Source organism: Doryrhamphus excisus, linkage group LG11 (genome assembly GCF_037039965.1).
Source record: "Doryrhamphus excisus strain RoL-2023G ecotype Guam linkage group LG11, RoL_Dexc_Guam_v1.1, whole genome shotgun sequence".
Classification (NCBI taxonomy): Eukaryota; Metazoa; Chordata; class Actinopteri; order Syngnathiformes; family Syngnathidae; genus Doryrhamphus; species Doryrhamphus excisus.
Window position 1 is genome coordinate 94,897 of NC_136367.1, and position 19,109 is coordinate 114,005.

The window sequence follows — 19,109 nt, forward strand, 5'->3', positions numbered from 1 at the left end:
TTTACAGTATGCTACAGACAGAATGTTAGCATACGTTTACAGTATGCTACAGACAGAATGTTAGCATACGTTTACAGTAGGCTACAGACAGAATGTTAGCATACGTTTACAGTAGGCTACAGACAGAATGTTAGCATACGTTTACAGTACGCTACAGACAGAATGTTAGCATACGTTTACAGTATGCTACAGACAGAATGTTAGCATACCTTTGCAGTATGCTACAGACAGAATGTTAGCATACCTTTGCAGTATGCTACAACCAGAATGTTAGCATACGTTTGCAGTATGCTACAACCAGAATGTTAGCATACGTTTGCAGTATGCTACAGACAGACCTTAAGCATTGGTTAGCAGTCTGTGCTAAACCTTCTAATTGGTTGAGATGAAACAAGGCTGCTTTAGTGTCATGGCAGGGCGTGCACTCAGTGAAATGATTGGCATACAAAGCTCTAGCGTGAATACGTGAATACAGTATAGAATTTATAGGGGCGGGGCCAAAGCGAAGAAGAAGTGTCTGACAGTTGCTCGCCCACAAAGTTCAAGGTCGGCACTACTTGACCTTTGACTTGATCTGGAGAGCCCAAGCAGGTGCATAAGTGCAAAGGGTCACTGGTTGTCGCCACGCCGCCTCCTGCCGCTAGCGAGTGAGCCAATCATGTTGGCCCTTTTCCCTACCACAGCATTTCTTGTGGTCCTTGATGAATGAATGAGTGAGTGAATGAATGACTAATGAATGAACGCTGTGCTGCTGTGGGCTGCTGGTGACGAATGAAGTCCAAAAGGTTCTTGTTGTATGCTGAAAAGAATGTGGAACTTTGAACCATCGGGGGCTACCCGGGTCCTCCCTGACAACACGGCAGAGTTCACGGAGATCCCCTTCTGAGAAAAAGTGGCTCAAGTGCTCACTGGAAGTCTCTGGGTCCCCTTCATCCATAATCAGTTCCAGTCAGGCCTCACTTCCTGCGTGGCTGGACACGTGACAGGAGGTTCTGGTGGGATGAGAAGGTGGTGTATTAGCACATCACCTGATGGTTTCATCACCCGGAACCATTGGCCAGGGGCATTTGGATTTTGGAAACGGCAGAATTGTAGACGTCCGAGTTCAGCCCATGTGGGCGGTGACCTGTGAGGCCCCGCCCCCTGGCTGGCTCCCACCAAGGCCCAAAGTCCGGGAGTCAAACAAGAAGCCCTGCTGTCCTGTGGCGAGCGCGCCCAGACTGTCCGTTACTGTCGCGCTTGGAGACGTACCGAGGAGGGCGCTCTGCTGGTTGGCGGCAGCCATTTTGTCAGGGCTGGCGGCGAGGCGTGGCGACGGAGGGAATGTGTAGCCGTACAGGCCGTAAGGGGGCGTGTGCAGGCGTAGGCCGGCGTAGCCCTGGGGGGTGGGCAGGTAGCCGAGCTGAGACGTCGGGAGGGACAGGGAGCAGAACGCTTCGCCCTCGTATGCCGCCAGGCCTCGGGGAGCGGCGAAGGGCTCAGGCGGGTTGCTGTAGCGGTGGAGCGGGAGGGCGGGGCGGCTGCAGGTGAAGTCACTCGGGCTGAGAGGGCAAACCTGGAAGGGCGATGAACAGGGAGGCGGGGAGAGCAGGTGAGGCGATGGGCCCACACCTCCGTGAGCTCCTGGGACTCCTATGGAAACAGGACCGCTCGTGAGAACTTACTGACCGAATGTGCAGACAAGGGAATCTGGACTCACCGGTACCTTGTTTGGCCATGCCGGGTATGTCCTCAAAGGTGAGCGTCCGCAAAGATGGCCGCCAGAAGGCGTAGGACTCAACCAGCGCCTCCAAACCCATCCTGCAAACGCATCACGTGAATACATCTGCACTCTAACCCGCCTCGCCGGCTTGTACGCCAACCGCCTGGCAGCCATCTTGGTCACCCCCCAACCCCGCTCTCTCCATCTCCATGGAAACCGCAGGTAATGAGCGGCCACGTTGCCGTAGGCTTAGCCGGCCAGGCGCACCGAGGTAATTGCTTTCACACGACTTTTACGGGCCAATCAGGGCCAAGGAGCAGGAAGCTGCAGGGAGGATTTATGAGGTGGGACCATAACCCCCCCAAGCCCCCGCCCCCGCCCTGTCCCTCACAGCCGCCCTCACCGCTCTCCGCCTCCTCTTAAGGTGGGGAGCAGCGGCCTGATTCAAGTCCTGTTGTTAGCCCTCGTTAGCGTGACGATAAAAGCCCCCCCCCCCCCCCCCCCCGGCATCTGTACGCACACAGCCGTAATTTACACAAGCTGCCCCGCACGCAGCAGCAGGTTTGTTTAACAAACTGCTTAACTCTTCCTGTATTCGTACTCCCGCCTTCCCTCAGTCCGACAGGCTCGTCTTTCGGGTCCCCGCTGCCCCCCCCCGCCTGTTTGGAAAGTGTTGCTTGAATGCTGTGTTTATACGCCGTGCGGCTGCAAATGTCTTTCTGGGGCCCGTCTGGCAGTGGACGCTCCGTTTCTATCTGTGGCCCGTCTTTCCCGTAACAACGCCAAGTGACGGACTGACGCACACGTCCACATGAAATCTGCTCGATGTGGTAAGAGATGTTTAGTTCCACCCGGGGTGGATTTTCACTTTGCACATGCACTTCCTGTGAGAGAAGGATAAATAAATGCATTTCCCTTCCCGTCATATCCCACTCAAACAGCCGTGACAAAAAAGAAAATCAAACATGACCCACTTGCGGCAAATGATGTGAAAATCTCCAGCCCAACTCACCGGTTCCTGCCAGAGTCCCTGAAGCCTTTGGCAAAAGGGTTTCGGTCAATTTTCAGCCTTGTTATCTGAAAACAAACACAAAAATCCCAGAAAAAGTTGAACGCGTGAGGCGTGCCAGGAGCAACACTGTCGTGTTTGTGTAACGCTCGCTTGTACGCATCCAGGGGCTGCTTTTGTCTGACGCCATTTCCTAGACTAATGTGTGTGCTGTGGTCCTGTTAGCATACCTTACAGTATGCTACAGACAGAATGTTAGCATTCCTTTACAGTATGCTACAGACAGAATGTTAGCATATCTTTACAGTATGCTACAGACAGAATGTGGTCCTCGGGGGTGTCCAAGGCAGACCTCTCGACCCCCGTTGACCATCTTGCGTTCCAACTTTGTCTCCAGTTAGCAAAGGTAGCTTTACTGACATTAGCAAGATGATCCAAAGGTTCGTCTTGGAGTTGGTCGGGGTGGGGGTGGAGGTGACCGGTGTGTCTAGCCTTCATGGAGATTAAAGCCGCCAGGTCTCCACCAGGAACTTGGAGATATAGGACTTGGTGATGTAAGGGCGTCAAGTCTGACTAAAAGACGACCAGGAGCTGCACCAACCTAGGGGAGCCCTGTGGTAGCAGCACCAAGACGAGGCTTGTCTTCATCAAGCAGGTCGTGTTTGGAGGACATGGTGTCATTAGCATCACGACAACCAGACAGATCGTTGATGCCCAGGGGACAAGAAGGAGCTCCCAACTAAGTACATTGCCAGTGTGTAGTCACAATTGGAGTTTGTTTGTTTATGTGTTGCTAGGACGCCAACACCTGGCATTCACTTCCTGTTCGTGTCACCAAAATATGGAACAATGCAGCGATACGTTGATGTTCTGATGTTTCACCAACCCTGCTGCTGCCCCTGGCCATGGGACCCCCTGATGCCGTTACCCTTGAACACACCGCTTGTGCATTTTGCTGCACTTGGTCTCTCTGTGGTTCCAGTTCCGTCTGGAAAAGTTGGATAATGCCCCCTCCCATCTGACCCCGCAAAGCATCGATTGGTCCGCTTGCATATGAGCGGCTCTCAGAGTCCGTACGGCACGACTTCTCAACACATTCTCCCCCGATTTCACATCAACATTTGCAATCATACTTTTTTTCAAAACCAAAAAATCATCTGGTCAAAATGTGCACGCTAATAAATGTTACTTTCCTGGACCAAAACTTGGAGTTTATTTTCCCGGTTCTTGCGTTCCGTACCAGATTGTCTCCAACGAGCGGCACATCTGTCCCGTTTGAGCCAATCCCGCACCAGCGTGGCAACGCTTACCTGCTGGTTCTGGTAGGCCGTGACGGTGGTGAAGACGGTCTCGGGGAAGCAGAAGGTGCGTGTTCCCTCCCCAGCCGGGACAGCCTTCACCGGGGACAGCTCCTCTCCACACTCCTTCTGGATGACGTGCACGCGGGGCTGGTACTTGTGCATGGAGTGCAGGATGATCTGATGGGACAGCACAGCTTCACTTTCACTTTCACTTTCACTTTCTTGGTTGCAACCTGGTTATCTAAATCACGTTTCATGGAATTTGTTCATTCATAGCACAATCATCTTCATCCCACAGGCCTGCACAGGAAGTAGCGATAGAGCATCCCACAGGCCTGCACAGGACGTCGCGATAGAGCGGTTCTTTTTTATTCTCATACTTTTTACATTCTTTAGTTTTCAGTGTAGCGTGCATTTTATGGATGAACCAAATCACAAGACTTGATGCCGTTAAGACCTGGAAAGTCCAAACAATAATCACGACCATGGTGACCCTAATCCTAATCATCGCGCTAATAATAATGGTAAATCATAGATTACGTGTCCTTGGTCGTCCAGCTCGTTGTTGGTGAGTTTGAGTTTGTCGAAGCTGACCACCTGACGCATCCACGTCTCCCCGGAGGCGGGAGAGTCCGGGTGGATGTAGACCCTTGGCGGCACCGGCGAGTCGGCGTTGCCCGCCACCATCCACTTGGAGCTGTGGTACACGTACCTGCACGGGAGGCAAGCACACCCGATCAGCGGCTTTTCCGCCGTCCGTCCATGAACGCGTGCAACGGAACTTGGTGCTTTGGCATTTGTACGCCGGCGGTCATCTCGGTCAGACCGCCTTCTGGAATCTGGACTCCGGAAGCCACTTCCTGCGGGGGGCCTTAACGATCCAAGTGGATTTTCTTTTTCTTCAAAGGCTGCAAACTAAACGTGGCATCTTACCTGTAGCGCTTGTTATCCACGGGGACGATATCCATGGCGATGTAATACTGCTGGTGGGGGTCCAAACCCGAGATTTTCACACGCGTGGCGGGGAACATCCGCCTGAAAGCCAAACACGCCGTCAGCAGCACTTTTCATGCCATGCAATACTGCTGTAATACAGTAATACTATACTCATGTAGTAATACTCCTGTGATCCTATATTCAGATATCAATGCTCCTGTAAGCCTACACGCATTTAGTAATACTAATCATGAAGCAATATTAATCATGAAGCAATAATCATATACTTGTATAGAAATAACTTTTTCATCATATTATATATACAGTAATATGTATATTGTTGTATTTCTATAGCAATATTCCTATACAAATATTTATATAGTGATATTTCTGGTATAGTAGTATTTCTATAGTAGTATTCATACAGTCATATTTCTATAGTAGTATTCATATAATAATATTCATACAGTAATATTTCAATAGCAGTAGTCATATAATAATATTCATACAGTAATATTTATGTAGCAGTATTCATACTGTAATATTTCTATAGCAGTATTCATATAGTAATATTCATACAGTAATATTTCGATAGCAGTATTCCACAGCAGGCAGCAAAAAGATGATCTAGTATAAGAAAAGCAGGCCCGGCCAGGACAGTTGATTAGGTACAGCCGCCATCCGTGTCTTTGTCATGCATGAATGATATGAATGATTGAGCTTCATAAGCAAAATATCACGATCGTGCCCACGTGCCCACGTGCCCAATGAAGGCGGCGTGCACCTCCCGGCCTTGGTGATGATCATTTCCGTGCCGATCTCGTGGAAGCGTTTCCACAGCTCCGAGCCTTGCAGGTCCACGCGCGTGTCCTCCACGCTGCCGCGCACGGCGGCGGGTCGCGGGCTCTCCGGCGGCGCGTCCTCGCTCTCTGTTGCACACGCACACGCACACGCGCGTACGGCATTATAGCGGCATTGTGGTATCACAGCCTTCCTATTTACTGCTAAATTATACAAATATTTGATATGTACTACTGCTAAATCATACAAATATTTGATATGTACTACTGCTAAATCATACAAATATTTGATATGTACTACTGCTAAATCATACAAATATTTGATATGTACTACTGCTAAATCATACAAATATTTGACATGTACTACTACTACTAAATCATACAAATATTTGACATGTACTACTACTACTAAATGATACATATATTTGACATGTACTACTTCTACTAAATGATACATATATTTGACATGTACTACTACTACTAAATGATACATATATTTGACATGTACTACTACTACTAAATGATACGTATATTTGACATGTACTACTACTACTAAATGATACGTATATTTGACATGTACTACTTCTACTAAATGATACGTATATTTGACATGTACTACTACTACTAAATGATACGTATATTTGACATGTACTACTACTACTAAATGATACATATATATGACATGTACTACTACTACTAAATGATACATATATTTGACATGTACTACTACTACTAAATGATACGTATATTTGACATGTACTACTTCTACTAAATGATACGTATATTTGACATGTACTACTTCTACTAAATGATACGTATATTTGACATGTACTACTACTACTAAATGATACGTATATTTGACATGTACTACTACTACTAAATGATACATATATTTGACATGTACTACTACTACTAAATGATACATATATTTGACATGTACTACTACTACTAAATGATACATATATTTGACATGTACTACTACTACTAAATAATACATATATTTGACATGTATTAGTACTACTAAATTATACATATATTCCATCTTATTAGAGGTGTATTACTTCTACTAAATTATACATATATTCCACCATATTTGACGTGTATTACTACTACTAAATTATACATATATTTGACATGTACTACTACTACTAAATGATACATGTATTCCATCATATTTGACGTGTATTACTACTACTAAATGATTCGTGTCATGATATTTGATATTATTTAATGTACTTTTCTGTAAATGTGAAATGCTAAGATGAAGTCATCCTACTTGAAGTAGCGTGTATCAGTGTACTTTTGTCGACATGCGAAGAATATTCGTTTGTATGGATATACTGTATCCATGCAGTGAAATATGACATGTTATGTGATAAATGTAAAATCAAATCGATGTTGATTGGCATTTAGCATCTTTTCAATAGCTTGATTGATTCCATTTTCCATGCACGTGTTGCCAGGACGCCGTGCGTGTACGGCTAAAAGGTAGATGATTATGAATGTACATGATTATGTAAATGATTATAAATGATCACGGGTATTGGGTATTATTAGCATATGACGATGAGGACGTTTGCATTGCGTGCATTGATTATGCTAATTGGCGTGTTTATGATAGCAGGCCAAGGCCGTAAAAGCAGTCGGAGTAATAATAAAGTCCCAGTCACGCACACACACACACACACACACACACACACACAAAGTGTTTTTCCGTCATGCAGTCATGAGTTTTAGTAATAATCCAAATCATCGCCATAACGAGCCGACGGTGACCGCGTGTGATGTCGGACTTGTGTGCAACTGTCTGACCGCGTTGCGTTCGAGTATTTGCGGGAGTATTCCTTATTTGCGGCACCGGACTTACGGCATCCGTCGCCGGCACGTTCCCCCTCGCCGCAGCGGTCGCCGGCACACGCTCCGTCCGCCCGAGGCTCCGGGCTCTCGGCCGCCGGAGGGCCGTCGCTTCCGTGGTCGTAGCCGGCGGCCGTCACGTCTTCTCCGGCCGTCCGGCGTCTCTTCTCTGCCCCGATGAGCGCCTCCACCGAGAAGGCGTGCGCCTTGACGCTGAGCGCGCACGGCGAGCGACGCTTCTCGGCGGCCATGGCTCCGAACCGACCCGGATCCCGACCCGGTTCCGGGGAAGTGGCGCTGGTCTGCGAGTCACTCGGAAAAGGGGTTCCAAACACGAAGCGTTCTCTTCGGCGAGTTCGTCCGTGTGAGAGCCGCGAGGAGAGCAGGCTGACGTCTCGTCGCTGCCCGGCCAGCAAGACTTCTTCCACTGGGGGGGACTTTTGGGATCTGTCAATCACAGCGCGCAGTGGCCAATCAAAAGTTATCGCAGCGCCCCCTCGGGAAGCGTTTCCTCCCTTGGCCCCGCCCACCCACGCCTCCACGTGCGGTCAACAAGCGGCGGGAGAGGATTGAGGAGGATGATGATGAAGGTGATGATTGGCGGCCTTTTTCAAGCGCTGAGACTGAAGGGGCACCCCGACGTCATCATTTATGGGTATTTAATTTATAAATGTATACTTGTATTCAATGTATATTTATACTTCTATACTTTATCCTATTCATATGCTGTATAAAACAGGGTGCCACAGCATTAGCATGGCAATGTGTGACATATAACGACCATGACATAGTCGTAGAAGTATTCTAGATACCCCAGATACTGCATGGGTACACGCATGCCGTGGCAATATGTGACATATAACTGGTATGAAACCATAAGGAGGAGATGAGAAGAGCAGCATTAGACGGTAGATAAATTAGCATGGAAGCGTCAGCTAGCTAAATAGTGTCCATAAATACGTATCTAGAAGGATCTATGGAGATGTGTAAAAGGAGATGTGTTTATATATATATATATATATATATATATATATATATATATATATATATATACTCTAGTTGATGAACACATCTCCTTTTGTCCAGCAGTGTGCGGTGGTGTTGACATGCCGATGAGGAAGATGGAAGATGAAGGGTTCCTTTGCCTTGCTTCGCGTCCCTGTGGTCTCTGTGGTGTGTTTGGATCCTCCACTGTACACCGTTTCACCCGGTCAGTGAACACACCATGCACGTACGCTAGTATAACGTGATGGTAGTACTACTACTACTACTAGTAGTAGTAGTAGTAAATGTACAGAGAGCAGGATAATAAGTGGAATGAAGTCAAGCTATGATGATCACGTGGTTGTCATATCGGGTGGAAATAGTTTATGCAGGATGATTTGCTGATAGGAAATGATAGGAATCATTTGCTGACATGAAAAATATCTTCTTATTCCAGCTGACTGACTCTTCTCTTTATGTCGCTTGAATTCTCTTTATGTCCGCTCAGCTTTCTCGTCTTTTCATGGAAGCCTTTCTTTTACCTTTCGACATAAAGATCATATTCACATATGAGCTTTAGAATATATATTATCTTCATCATATTGCCATATTGTTATCTTTCTAATATACGTACATTATCTTGTTAATATTGTCATATTATTAGCTTGCTAATATTGTCATAATATTATATATTATCTTGCTAATATTGCCATATTATTATCTTTCTAATATACGTACATTATCTTGCTAATGTCATAATATTATCTTTCTAATATATATTATCTTGCTAATATTGTCATAATATTATCTTTAATATATATTATCTTGCTAATATTGCCATATTATTATTTTTCTAATATACGTACATTGTCTTGCTAATATTGTCATAATATTATCTTGGTAATATATATTATCGTGCTAATATTGCCATATTATTACCTTGCTAATATATATTACCTTGCTAATATTGCCCATTATTACCTTGCTAATATATATTACCTTGCTAATATTGCCATATTATTATCTTGCTAATATATATTACCTTGCTAATATTGCCATATTATTATCTTGCTAATATATATTACCTTGCTAATATTGCCAATTATTACCTTGCTAATATATATTACCTTGCTAATATTGCCATATTATTATCTTGCTAATATATATTACCTTGCTAATATTGCCATATTATTACCTTGCTAATATATATTACCTTGCTAATATTGCCAATTATTATCTTGCTAATATAATTACCTTGCTAATATTGCCATATTATTATCTTGCTAATATATATTACCTTGCTAATATTGACATATTATTATCTTGCTAATATTGCCATATTATTATGTTGCCAATATATATCATCTTGCTAATATTGCCATATTATTATGTTGCTAATATTGCCACAAGATACGATGTTTGTCATCCAGTATATTCCTCTGATGGCAGATATGATGATGAAATGTCTAACCCTAATGAAACATTGAACATGGATATAATATGCAACCTTTTCGATAAAAATAATGTGGCTTTAAAAAATCCATTCAACGTAAGTCTTCCTTGTTTGACGTTTGACATTTTTTGTGATCGATTAGGACGTTTTGACCCAATCATAATCAGCACGTGCATTAATATTAATGTTTATTTTCAGCAAACATGTCAGCCTATCAGAATCGAAAAAGTTGCTTTAGAAAACCCGATTGATTGACGTATGCGTGCACGTGTTAAATGATCACGTGAAGGACGGCCTTTTATGGCAGCCGTCTTCTCTTTCTCTCTTTCTCTTTCTCTTTCTCTCATTCCTTTTTCTCTTTCTCTGTTTCCTTATTTTTTCGATTTCTCTTTCTCTTTTTCTCTCTTTCTCTCTTGGCCCAAACATCAGCACTTCCTCTTGCATGCATTTCATACATATAACAAATCCAACAAATATTGATAATAGCATTATGAATATCAGATATTGGTGAATGTTGTCCATTCCTGTTAGGAAAGGATCCAACTGTGGCAAACTTTCCATATTGGAAATGTTGCAACATGCAGCATCCTTGATGTCATTACGTTGTTCTTAAAAAAAATGAAAGCGTGCATCAGTAACAACAACATAATAATTACATTAGTAAAGCACATGTAAATAATAATTGAAGTAAAGTAGATATCAGGAATAATTACATTAGTAAAGCACATGTAAGTAATAATTGAAGTACAAGGCACACACAAATAATTTGTTGGGTGACCATAATCAAATTATGGAAAGAATTTCCACCCAATTAAAATGCTGTCATTTAATGAGATACAATTTTGTTGAACCAATAATTTCAAATATGTGGAGTGAACATGTCAGTATTAAGTATTGGTGTCTCCATTACAATGTTTAAATCCAACTTGATTTGTATAGGTTGTTCTAACATATTTACTAAGGTAGAAGCTGACTTATTTTCCTTTGTTTACATTAACGTCTATATGATTATGGGCATCTTATTTTTACAGGGTAGGTACAGCTACAATTTTACAGGTAAAATAACACCACTTATTTAATCCTGACTTGACAAAACTTCAAAGTTCAGTCAACAAAAAGTTGAACTGAGAAAAAAACTTTTTAAAAGGAAAATAAACTCTAAAATAGTACTTATTTGGAAAAAGACCACAAAACAGACTTGATTTGTAAAATGACTGTATTTTACAAAACAGCCAATCAATGACAGACAAAAATGCATATCTTGATTTGATTGCCACAACATTTATGAACTTAAAGTACTCTGTCATGAACCTGAGACTGGCTGATGACACGCCCTCTTCGCACTAACTCTTTGGTTTGATGACGCTGAAGAAGCAGTCCCTTCCACAGGTGGATGGCAGACGTGGGGGAACTTGAACAGGAGACCCCAGGAGCCTAGCATGACCACTTTAGCTTCAGCCGTTCTTAACCTTATCTGTAATTGACCAGTTAATTCTTCCAGGCATGTGAACAGCACATTGTCTTACAATGGTTCATTTTTCCACCTACCAATAAACTTACTTTAGCTCGTCTAGTATGTGTTGCCTACGTGGTGTTTAACAATGGGCAGGTTTAGCTAAAAGCTAACACAAAAACTAGCGGTCATAAGTGTCTAAAATGAATAAAAACGAAAGAAAGAAAGATGACAGAATGAAAATTCTCCACCGGAATTCAGCTACCTTAGCTGATGAATAGGGCCTTCATGTGTTACTGCCACCTTCTGTTCTGGAGCGGTATGGCACATGGGATTCCAATCTGAACCCATTAGGTTGTGCTGACATAAAGCCATCAAGTAGTTTTAAGAATTTTGCTTGTCATGTTAAAACTACATGATTGAAAAATGTCAAAGCACTAAACATGAATAAATATAGCAGAAACTACATGTTACATCTCTGTTGATAAAGCAGACACTCATGTGGCTTTTTTTGAGTGCATGTTAATAATAAGTGAGTGACTAAAGCACGCGCAGGTAACGGTCAAAGGCCTAAAGCAGCCATCAGTGATAGATGAAGTCCTAAAGCACGCGTATGTAACAATCAAAGGCCTAAAGCAGCCATCAGTGATAGATGAAGTCCTAAAGCACATGCATGTTTTGGCATCGCAGCCTCTCGGCGTACAAGGCGGCGTCCATCTTATACGGCTCCAGCGGGAGCGTCATGGCCGGAACACGTTTGCGCTGGTGCCAACATTTGATGAAGATGCGGTGGAGCGTCATCCTCCTTTTTCATGATTTTTGTGGGTCCCTGCGGTCCCTCCCCATCTGAGCCGTGACCCCTCCTTGACAGAAATGATGTTTGAACTTTGACCTTTCATTCAATTCTTTTTCTTCTTTGTAGGAAACACATGTGCTTGTGACTCATTTGGTCTTGGTATACACACAGTACTACACACCATGCTTGCATGTACCCCACATACAACCCCAATACAGTACTACACACCATGCTTGCATGTACCCCACATACAACCCCAATACAGTACTACACACCATGCTTGCATGTACCCCACATACAACCCCAATACAGTACTACACACCATGCTTGCATGTACCCCACATACAACCCCAATACAGTATTGGGAGGGGCTCCAATAATGACGTTTTCAGGAAGAAAGAATTGGAACAAATACTATTATTATTTCCTCACAGGTTCATTGGTGGACTTATTCCTAACTATTATTATTGTTATACTATTATTATTATTACTATTGTTATTGTTTTTTCCAGGGGTGGGGAGATTTAAATTTTTACTCAAATACAAATACAGGCTACTACACCCCTACTACTTACATACAAATACCATGCGATACATATACTCTACATACATAGTACACATAAATACCATGCTATTCGTATGCTCTACATACACAGTACACACAAATACCATGCTATACGTATACTCTACATACACAGTACACATAAATACCATGCTATACGTATACTCTACATACATAGTACACACAAATACCATGCTATACGTATACTCTACATACATAGTACACACAAATACCATGCTATACGTATACTCTACATACATAGTACACATAAATACCATGCTATACGTATACTCTACATACATAGTACACATAAATACCATGCTATACGTATACTCTACATACATAGTACACACAAATACCATGCTATACGTATACTCTACATACATAGTACACACAAATACCATGCTATACGTATACTCTACATACATAGTACAGACAAATACCAGGACGTCACTGCCACCAGTGGTTGTTTTTTAAGGTACTTGTTTATTGCTTGTAGAATGTTGATATTGACTTTGGTATTGTATTTTTACATTTGGTCTTACACTTAAATGTGTTTTGTGTTAACATTCTTGGGCTGTGATGAATTGGATTATTTTGTATGGGAAAATGTGCTTTGGTTAGAGTCCATTTTGGTTAGCGTGGGCCGAGTCATGTTAACCAAGGCACCGGTGCTCCAAGTCAGCCTGAGGGCATACGTGCGTGGCTGCAAAGCTTCCATTGGCTCATCTTGTGATGATGTCACCGCTTCCTTGTGCCCCCAAAACGTGTTGGGGGGTACGGCTGGGTGTGCTTGAGAGCAAGCAGGTGCTGTTTTTATGGAAGTGAAACATTTTTCTCCTCTCATAAGTCGTAAAAAGTCCGCAAAGATGTGAATTGAGTCTGGAAGAGAGGCTTTGATTGCCCCCCCCCCCCATTTCCCTGTCAGGCTGTGTGTGTGTTTGTGTGTTGATGATGTGCGTGTGTAATCACCTCCATAGTTTCCTGTCAGCGGGCTTCCTAATGAGCTGCTAAAGGCGCAACATTAACGTGCGTGCCAAATTCATTCAACACAAACACCTTCTTTCTGCCTTTGTTTGTTGTTTTAACCAGGCTGACTCTCATCACGGCAAAACAACATTCATTGTTGAAAGTAACGCCAATCGTCCGAAGCCCAGCAAACATCTGCAGCTCGTAAACTTTTGGGCTTTTTGGGGGCACACGTGCCTTTAAAAAAAAATACAAAGTTATTTTCATCCTTCACATGTCGGCTTTTATTTTATTTTTGATCTGGAAACGTTTAAGTGTTTTTTAATCAAAGAAGAAAGTGGTTAAAAAGGCCCAACTGGCAGGCCGCCGCTAGCTAGCGTTTAGCGCCCATTGAAGGAATGCCCGCTTATTTTATTGCCGCGGTTCAGGAGTAAAAAATGTGCTTCATGCGGAAAAAAAGAAAAAGGTGTGTTGCAGCCACTTCCTATTGTGACACCATGACTCCATTTCATGCCACACAGCTAGGAGACCCGAGTTCGATTCCACCCTCGGCCATCTCTGTGTGGAGTTGCATGTTCTCCCCGTGCATGCGTGGCTTTTCTCCGGGTACTCCCGTTTCCTCCCTCATTCCAAAAACTTGCACGTTAGGTTAATTGGCGACTGCAGGGTGTACGCCGCCTCTCGCCCGAAGTCAGTAAGACACCTTTCACCCAGAAGTCCTTTCTATCGCCCGGACAACGCTGTGTATTTAGTGCAGCATATTTTGAGGTTAAAAGGCTGTATTTGTCATGCAAACATGATATTTTGGGATGTTTTTATTAGGCATCTCCAAAGGCTGAGAGACCCGCCATCTTGACCTTCCTGGACATTGTTTCATGCGATGGAGGACGTTGCCAGACCTACTCCAGCGACAGCCCGTAGATAACAAAAGGAGCTTTTTTCCTGGCCGGGTTGGTCTGGAAGCTTATCCAACGGCAGTGATACAGCCTCAGGGCCCAAATGTGTTTCGGATCCAGCGTCTCTTCCTCGCTTCCCGGGCTAACAAGGTCACCGCACGGAGACCCCGATGACTCCACACCTGGAACAACACCCACAAGCCCCACATGACCCGCAAGCGTGCACGTTGTGTGCGTGTGTGACTGACAGTGAACGCCTGGGTCGCCACCGGGAGCCGTGGGGGGGGGCGGTCAGCACGGACGGTAGGATGATTCCTAAAAGAGGAGATTGTTTAGATCCCCTCCTTTCTTTGCACCGTGAAAGAAAGCGAGCTCACACTGTCAACAAGCCTGTGGGCGGATGGAGTGATGACAAAAAGAAAAATATTGCTTTTGTGTCGCCCTCCAACTTTACTTTGACTCCTTCCTTCTCTTCCCGCTGCTCTGCCAAATCTTTCCTTCATAACAAGGAGGCGGGCTCCCAGAAAACTTTAAAAGATGCTGACTTTTCAAGAAATGATATCACGGATGGAGAATTTCCTGCAGGGAATATGCTTTGGATTTTTAGCAGTGCAGTAATCCCTCGCTTATGGCGGTTCATCAGTTCCACACGACCATCATAAGTGAATTTCCAGAAATCAGAAATATTTTACAGCATAGAAATCCTGTTTATGACTGTATGGAACAACAGCAAATTAGCCTAATTCACACTTCCGGAACATGAAGAGGCTTTTCTGTTGGAGAGGGAATGAAAATGCACCTGACAAATGTAGGTGGCCAACATTTGTGGACGTCTTCACGGCAAAGTCGTCCTGACCAGCTGGGAGTGGAGCATCTTCTATGAGGGCAGACCAGCCAAATGGCCTGGATACAATAAAAGGATCACCTCAAGCAGCCTTTTTTACTCTGGTGGTTTTGGTTTGGACTTCTGCAGATATTCCAAGAACAAAGATCATTGCCCTGTGATGACAAATTGTGTGCGTGCGTGCGTGCGTGCGTGCGTGCGTGCGTGAGAGTGGCCATCCTGGTCACATGTTCCTCCACGAGCTCCATCGTAGTACTTGGTAGTAGTGGTAGCAGTAGTAGTAGCGGCATCAAGGTAATACAGTAAAAGTGTTGATTAGTTTGAGGGAAGTGATATGGGTTGATGGTTGCTATCGGGAATGACATAATCCCGGTACTTTGCTGCACGTGTGCACAGGTAACTTCCTGCTTCCAAGAGGGGCGAGGCCCATCTGGTTGGACTAAACAGCAGATTAGCACATTAGCACGCCAAGTCAGGCCAGCAGGCACCACAAGAAAGGCCCGACATTTAGCGCCAAATGCGGGAATGCCGGCATAAAACGTGTGGCTAAATTAAAGAGGAGCTCCATCCGCCTTCATTAACACGCTGTAAAAAGTTATATGTTCCCATGCAGGACCCGTGTGTTGGGTTACACTGTAGAAAATACTCCCACATTCACATGGGGGGTGGGGAGGGTTCTGGTTTCCATTGGCCAGCGTTGGAGCCCGGCCGCTTTGTGGTCTGAAGTGAAAAATGATGAAACTCCAGCAGAGACGCAATTACTGCAATACTAATACTGCAATCCAGAAACCTTTCACTTACACAGCTCTTCAAATATTCCACACCACAGCGTTGCCACCAGCTGCGTCCGTTCTGGGAAAGCATTTATGACACTTATTAAATGCCTCGTGTGTTCAACTCCCAAAACACTCCAATAGGCGCTGATCTCAGGACTTCTACTACAACAAATACTCCAATACTTACTGTTCTGAGTATCACCAGGACTTTGTACTAACACATGTGTCACACTCACCAGCCACTGAGAAATGTCTGCTGCCCCCCCCCCAAATCCTCCATGGAAGGAATGATCACGTAGATGATATGTATAGTGCCTTCAAGGACCACCAAACATCTCGGTGCTTGGCAGGAAGACACTACCAGTGAAGCACAAAGACATATCTGTTAGGCCTATCCATCCATTGCAATAGTTCATCCTGATTAATCACATCTTGCCCATAATTCTGGGACGGCCTTGCTGATTGCTGACTCAGGGTGGAGGAGTCTTTTCTTGGCCGTGGAGTCTTTTCTTGGCCTTGGTGGCCTTCTTGGCCTTGGTGGCCTTCTTGGCCTTGGTGGCCTTCTTGGCCTTGGTGGCCTTCTTGGCCTTGGTGGCCCTCTTGGCCTTGGTGGCCCTCTTGGCCTTGGTGGCCCTCTTGGCCTTGGTGGCCCTCTTGGCCTTGGTGGCCCTCTTGGCCTTGGTGGCCCTCTTGGCCTTGGTGGCCTTCTTGGCCTTGGTGGCCTTCTTGGCCTTGGTGGTCTTCTTGGCCTTGGTGGCCTTCTTGGCCTTGGTGGCCCTCTTGGCCTTGGTGGCCTTCTTGGCCTTGGTGGCCTTCTTGGCCTTGGTGGCCCTCTTGGCCTTGGTGGCCCTCTTGGCCTTGGTGGCCCTCTTGGCCTTGGTGGCCCTCTTGGCCTTGGTGGCCTTCTTGGCCTTGGTGGGCCTTGGTGGCCCTCTTGGCCTTGGTGGGCCTTGGTGGGCCTTGGTGGCCTTCTTGGCCTTTGTGGCAGGCAGAGCACCGCCCATTGGTTGGGTACCTTCTTATCAGCCTGCAAATATATCCTTATTGGCAAAAAGTACAATCCTTGCTGCAAGGAGGCAAAAAGATAATTTTTTAAATACTTGTGGACTCAGCTTTCATCTTTGTGTACACACACACATACATGTACACACACACAGTCTTGGGGGGGCGGGGAGCAGGGTGCACACAAGCACAGTTGTGTGCCACTTTAACGACCTGACTTTGCCAGCCGAGGAGGTGTGCTATTAACAACATAACACATGCTTAATGAACACACACACACACGCCGTAATGAAGGAGAACACACTTTACTAGCGGCCAACACCCGTCCGTAGCGCACGGTGGCGTTTTACAAGACGTGTGACAAGGAAGGTGTGAGAGCGAGTGAGGTGTGTGATATAATCTGCTCTAATTCCATTTCCTGTCTGTGCAGGAGGAAGAGCGCCATCCTGGTCCACATCTGCTTTACGTTCCACAAAGCAGCCGTGCAGCGAGTGGCATCACGCCGCTCCTCCCCCCGCCCATGCAGGCTTGGTTTTGCTGGCTGCTACATCGCCAGGTATACCCGCCTTCCACACGCTACATCGCCAGGTATACCCGCCTTCCACACGCTACATCGCCAGGTATACCCGCCTTCCACACGCTACATCGCCAGGTATACCCGCCTTCCACACGCTACATCGCCAGGTATACCCGCCTTCCACACGCTACATCGCCAGGTATACCCGCCTTCCACACGCTACATCGCCAGGTATACCCGCCTTCCAGACACACGGGTCTTGTTCCAGCCTGAGCAGGATTGTTTCTAAGCTGCATTGACCGCTGCATTGACCGCTGCATTAACCTTTGAACCCTACGAGGTTCCCCGAATGGGACAGGACAGTGAGGGCTTGCTTTTGGAAGTTGCTTTTTATTCAAAATGGGTTTTGGTACACGGTTGCAAGTACCAAAGCAGCCTCACCAAAGCACCAGAATGAATACTGTTTGGAAGCTGAAGCTGGACTGAAATGCTGTGGAAATGCACTAGAGTGAAAGAGCAGTATGGAAGCAGAGCTCCACTCTGGAATTGAACAAGCAACCTAAAGGTTGGAAAGTGAGCTGTGCAACTTCTGTAGGCTAATGCAAACGTTTCTAATGGTCAAATGAACGTAAGCAATCGTGGCTAGCATTGAACAATGCAAGTGGATCAAGTGGGAACTTTTATTCTTTTTATTCAAAGTCACACACAAATAAACACAATCACATGCACACCCTCACATGTACACTCACGCACACACACACGTACACGCAGACACGGTGAATATTTAAAGACTTACAAGTTGTTGATTGACAGGAGGCCCCTTGAGCTTTTTCTCACTAGGTCATTAGCCTTCATGTGTGTTGCACTATTAGCGTGTGCGTGTGTGTGTGTGTGTGTGTGTGTGTGTGTGTGTGTGTGTGTGTGTGTGTGCGTGTGTGCGTGTGTGTGCAGCAGGCATGAGAAAACACACACTGACTGTTCAGTATGTTTCCTCCCCATAAAGAGCAACACTTAGCACTTCATTGGCAAGCACTTGTGACAACTTTATACAACTTACCCAAAGACAAGAAGGGAAGGACGGCCCGGGGGGGGGGATGGGCGGTGCAAATATTCAGACTTTAGTCCATTTTGCCACAAAGGAGGTGAGTGCAGGGTGGGGGGGTGTTTGGAGTATTTTACAAACGGTCCCTTCTTAAAACGAAGAAACGTAGTGTCGTTATGTTCACACAAGCCAAAGCAATTAAGCACGCGGCAA

General features: G+C 45.1%; 2 protein-coding genes across 5 annotated transcripts in view; one reads left to right on the forward strand and one right to left on the reverse strand.

The window, feature by feature from the left end:
• LOC144901243 (uncharacterized) overlaps positions 1-19,109 on the forward strand; it is a 47,907-nt gene that overhangs the window by 26,214 nt on the left and 2,584 nt on the right. Inside the window, exons 2-3 of one of the 4 annotated variants that reach the window (XM_078794528.1) lie at positions 8,689-8,812; positions 17,768-18,085. In XM_078794528.1, the coding sequence (XP_078650654.1) occupies positions 8,709-8,812; positions 17,768-18,085 (422 nt within the window). In that variant the 5' untranslated portion in view covers positions 8,689-8,708. The remainder of the gene's footprint in view (positions 1-8,688; positions 8,813-17,767; positions 18,086-19,109) is intronic. The other 3 variants (XM_078794527.1, XM_078794530.1, XM_078794529.1) reach the window with 3 other exon arrangements.
• On the reverse strand, positions 118-7,953 carry tbx18 (T-box transcription factor 18). The gene is made up of 8 exons (XM_058078993.2): positions 7,616-7,953; positions 5,733-5,877; positions 4,946-5,047; positions 4,553-4,724; positions 4,022-4,189; positions 2,715-2,779; positions 1,706-1,800; positions 118-1,632 (listed from the first exon to the last, which is right to left on the reverse strand). Exons 1-8 carry the CDS (start codon positions 7,851-7,853, stop codon positions 1,106-1,108), a joined length of 1,512 nt encoding a protein of 503 aa, XP_057934976.2. The 5' UTR covers positions 7,854-7,953; the 3' UTR covers positions 118-1,105.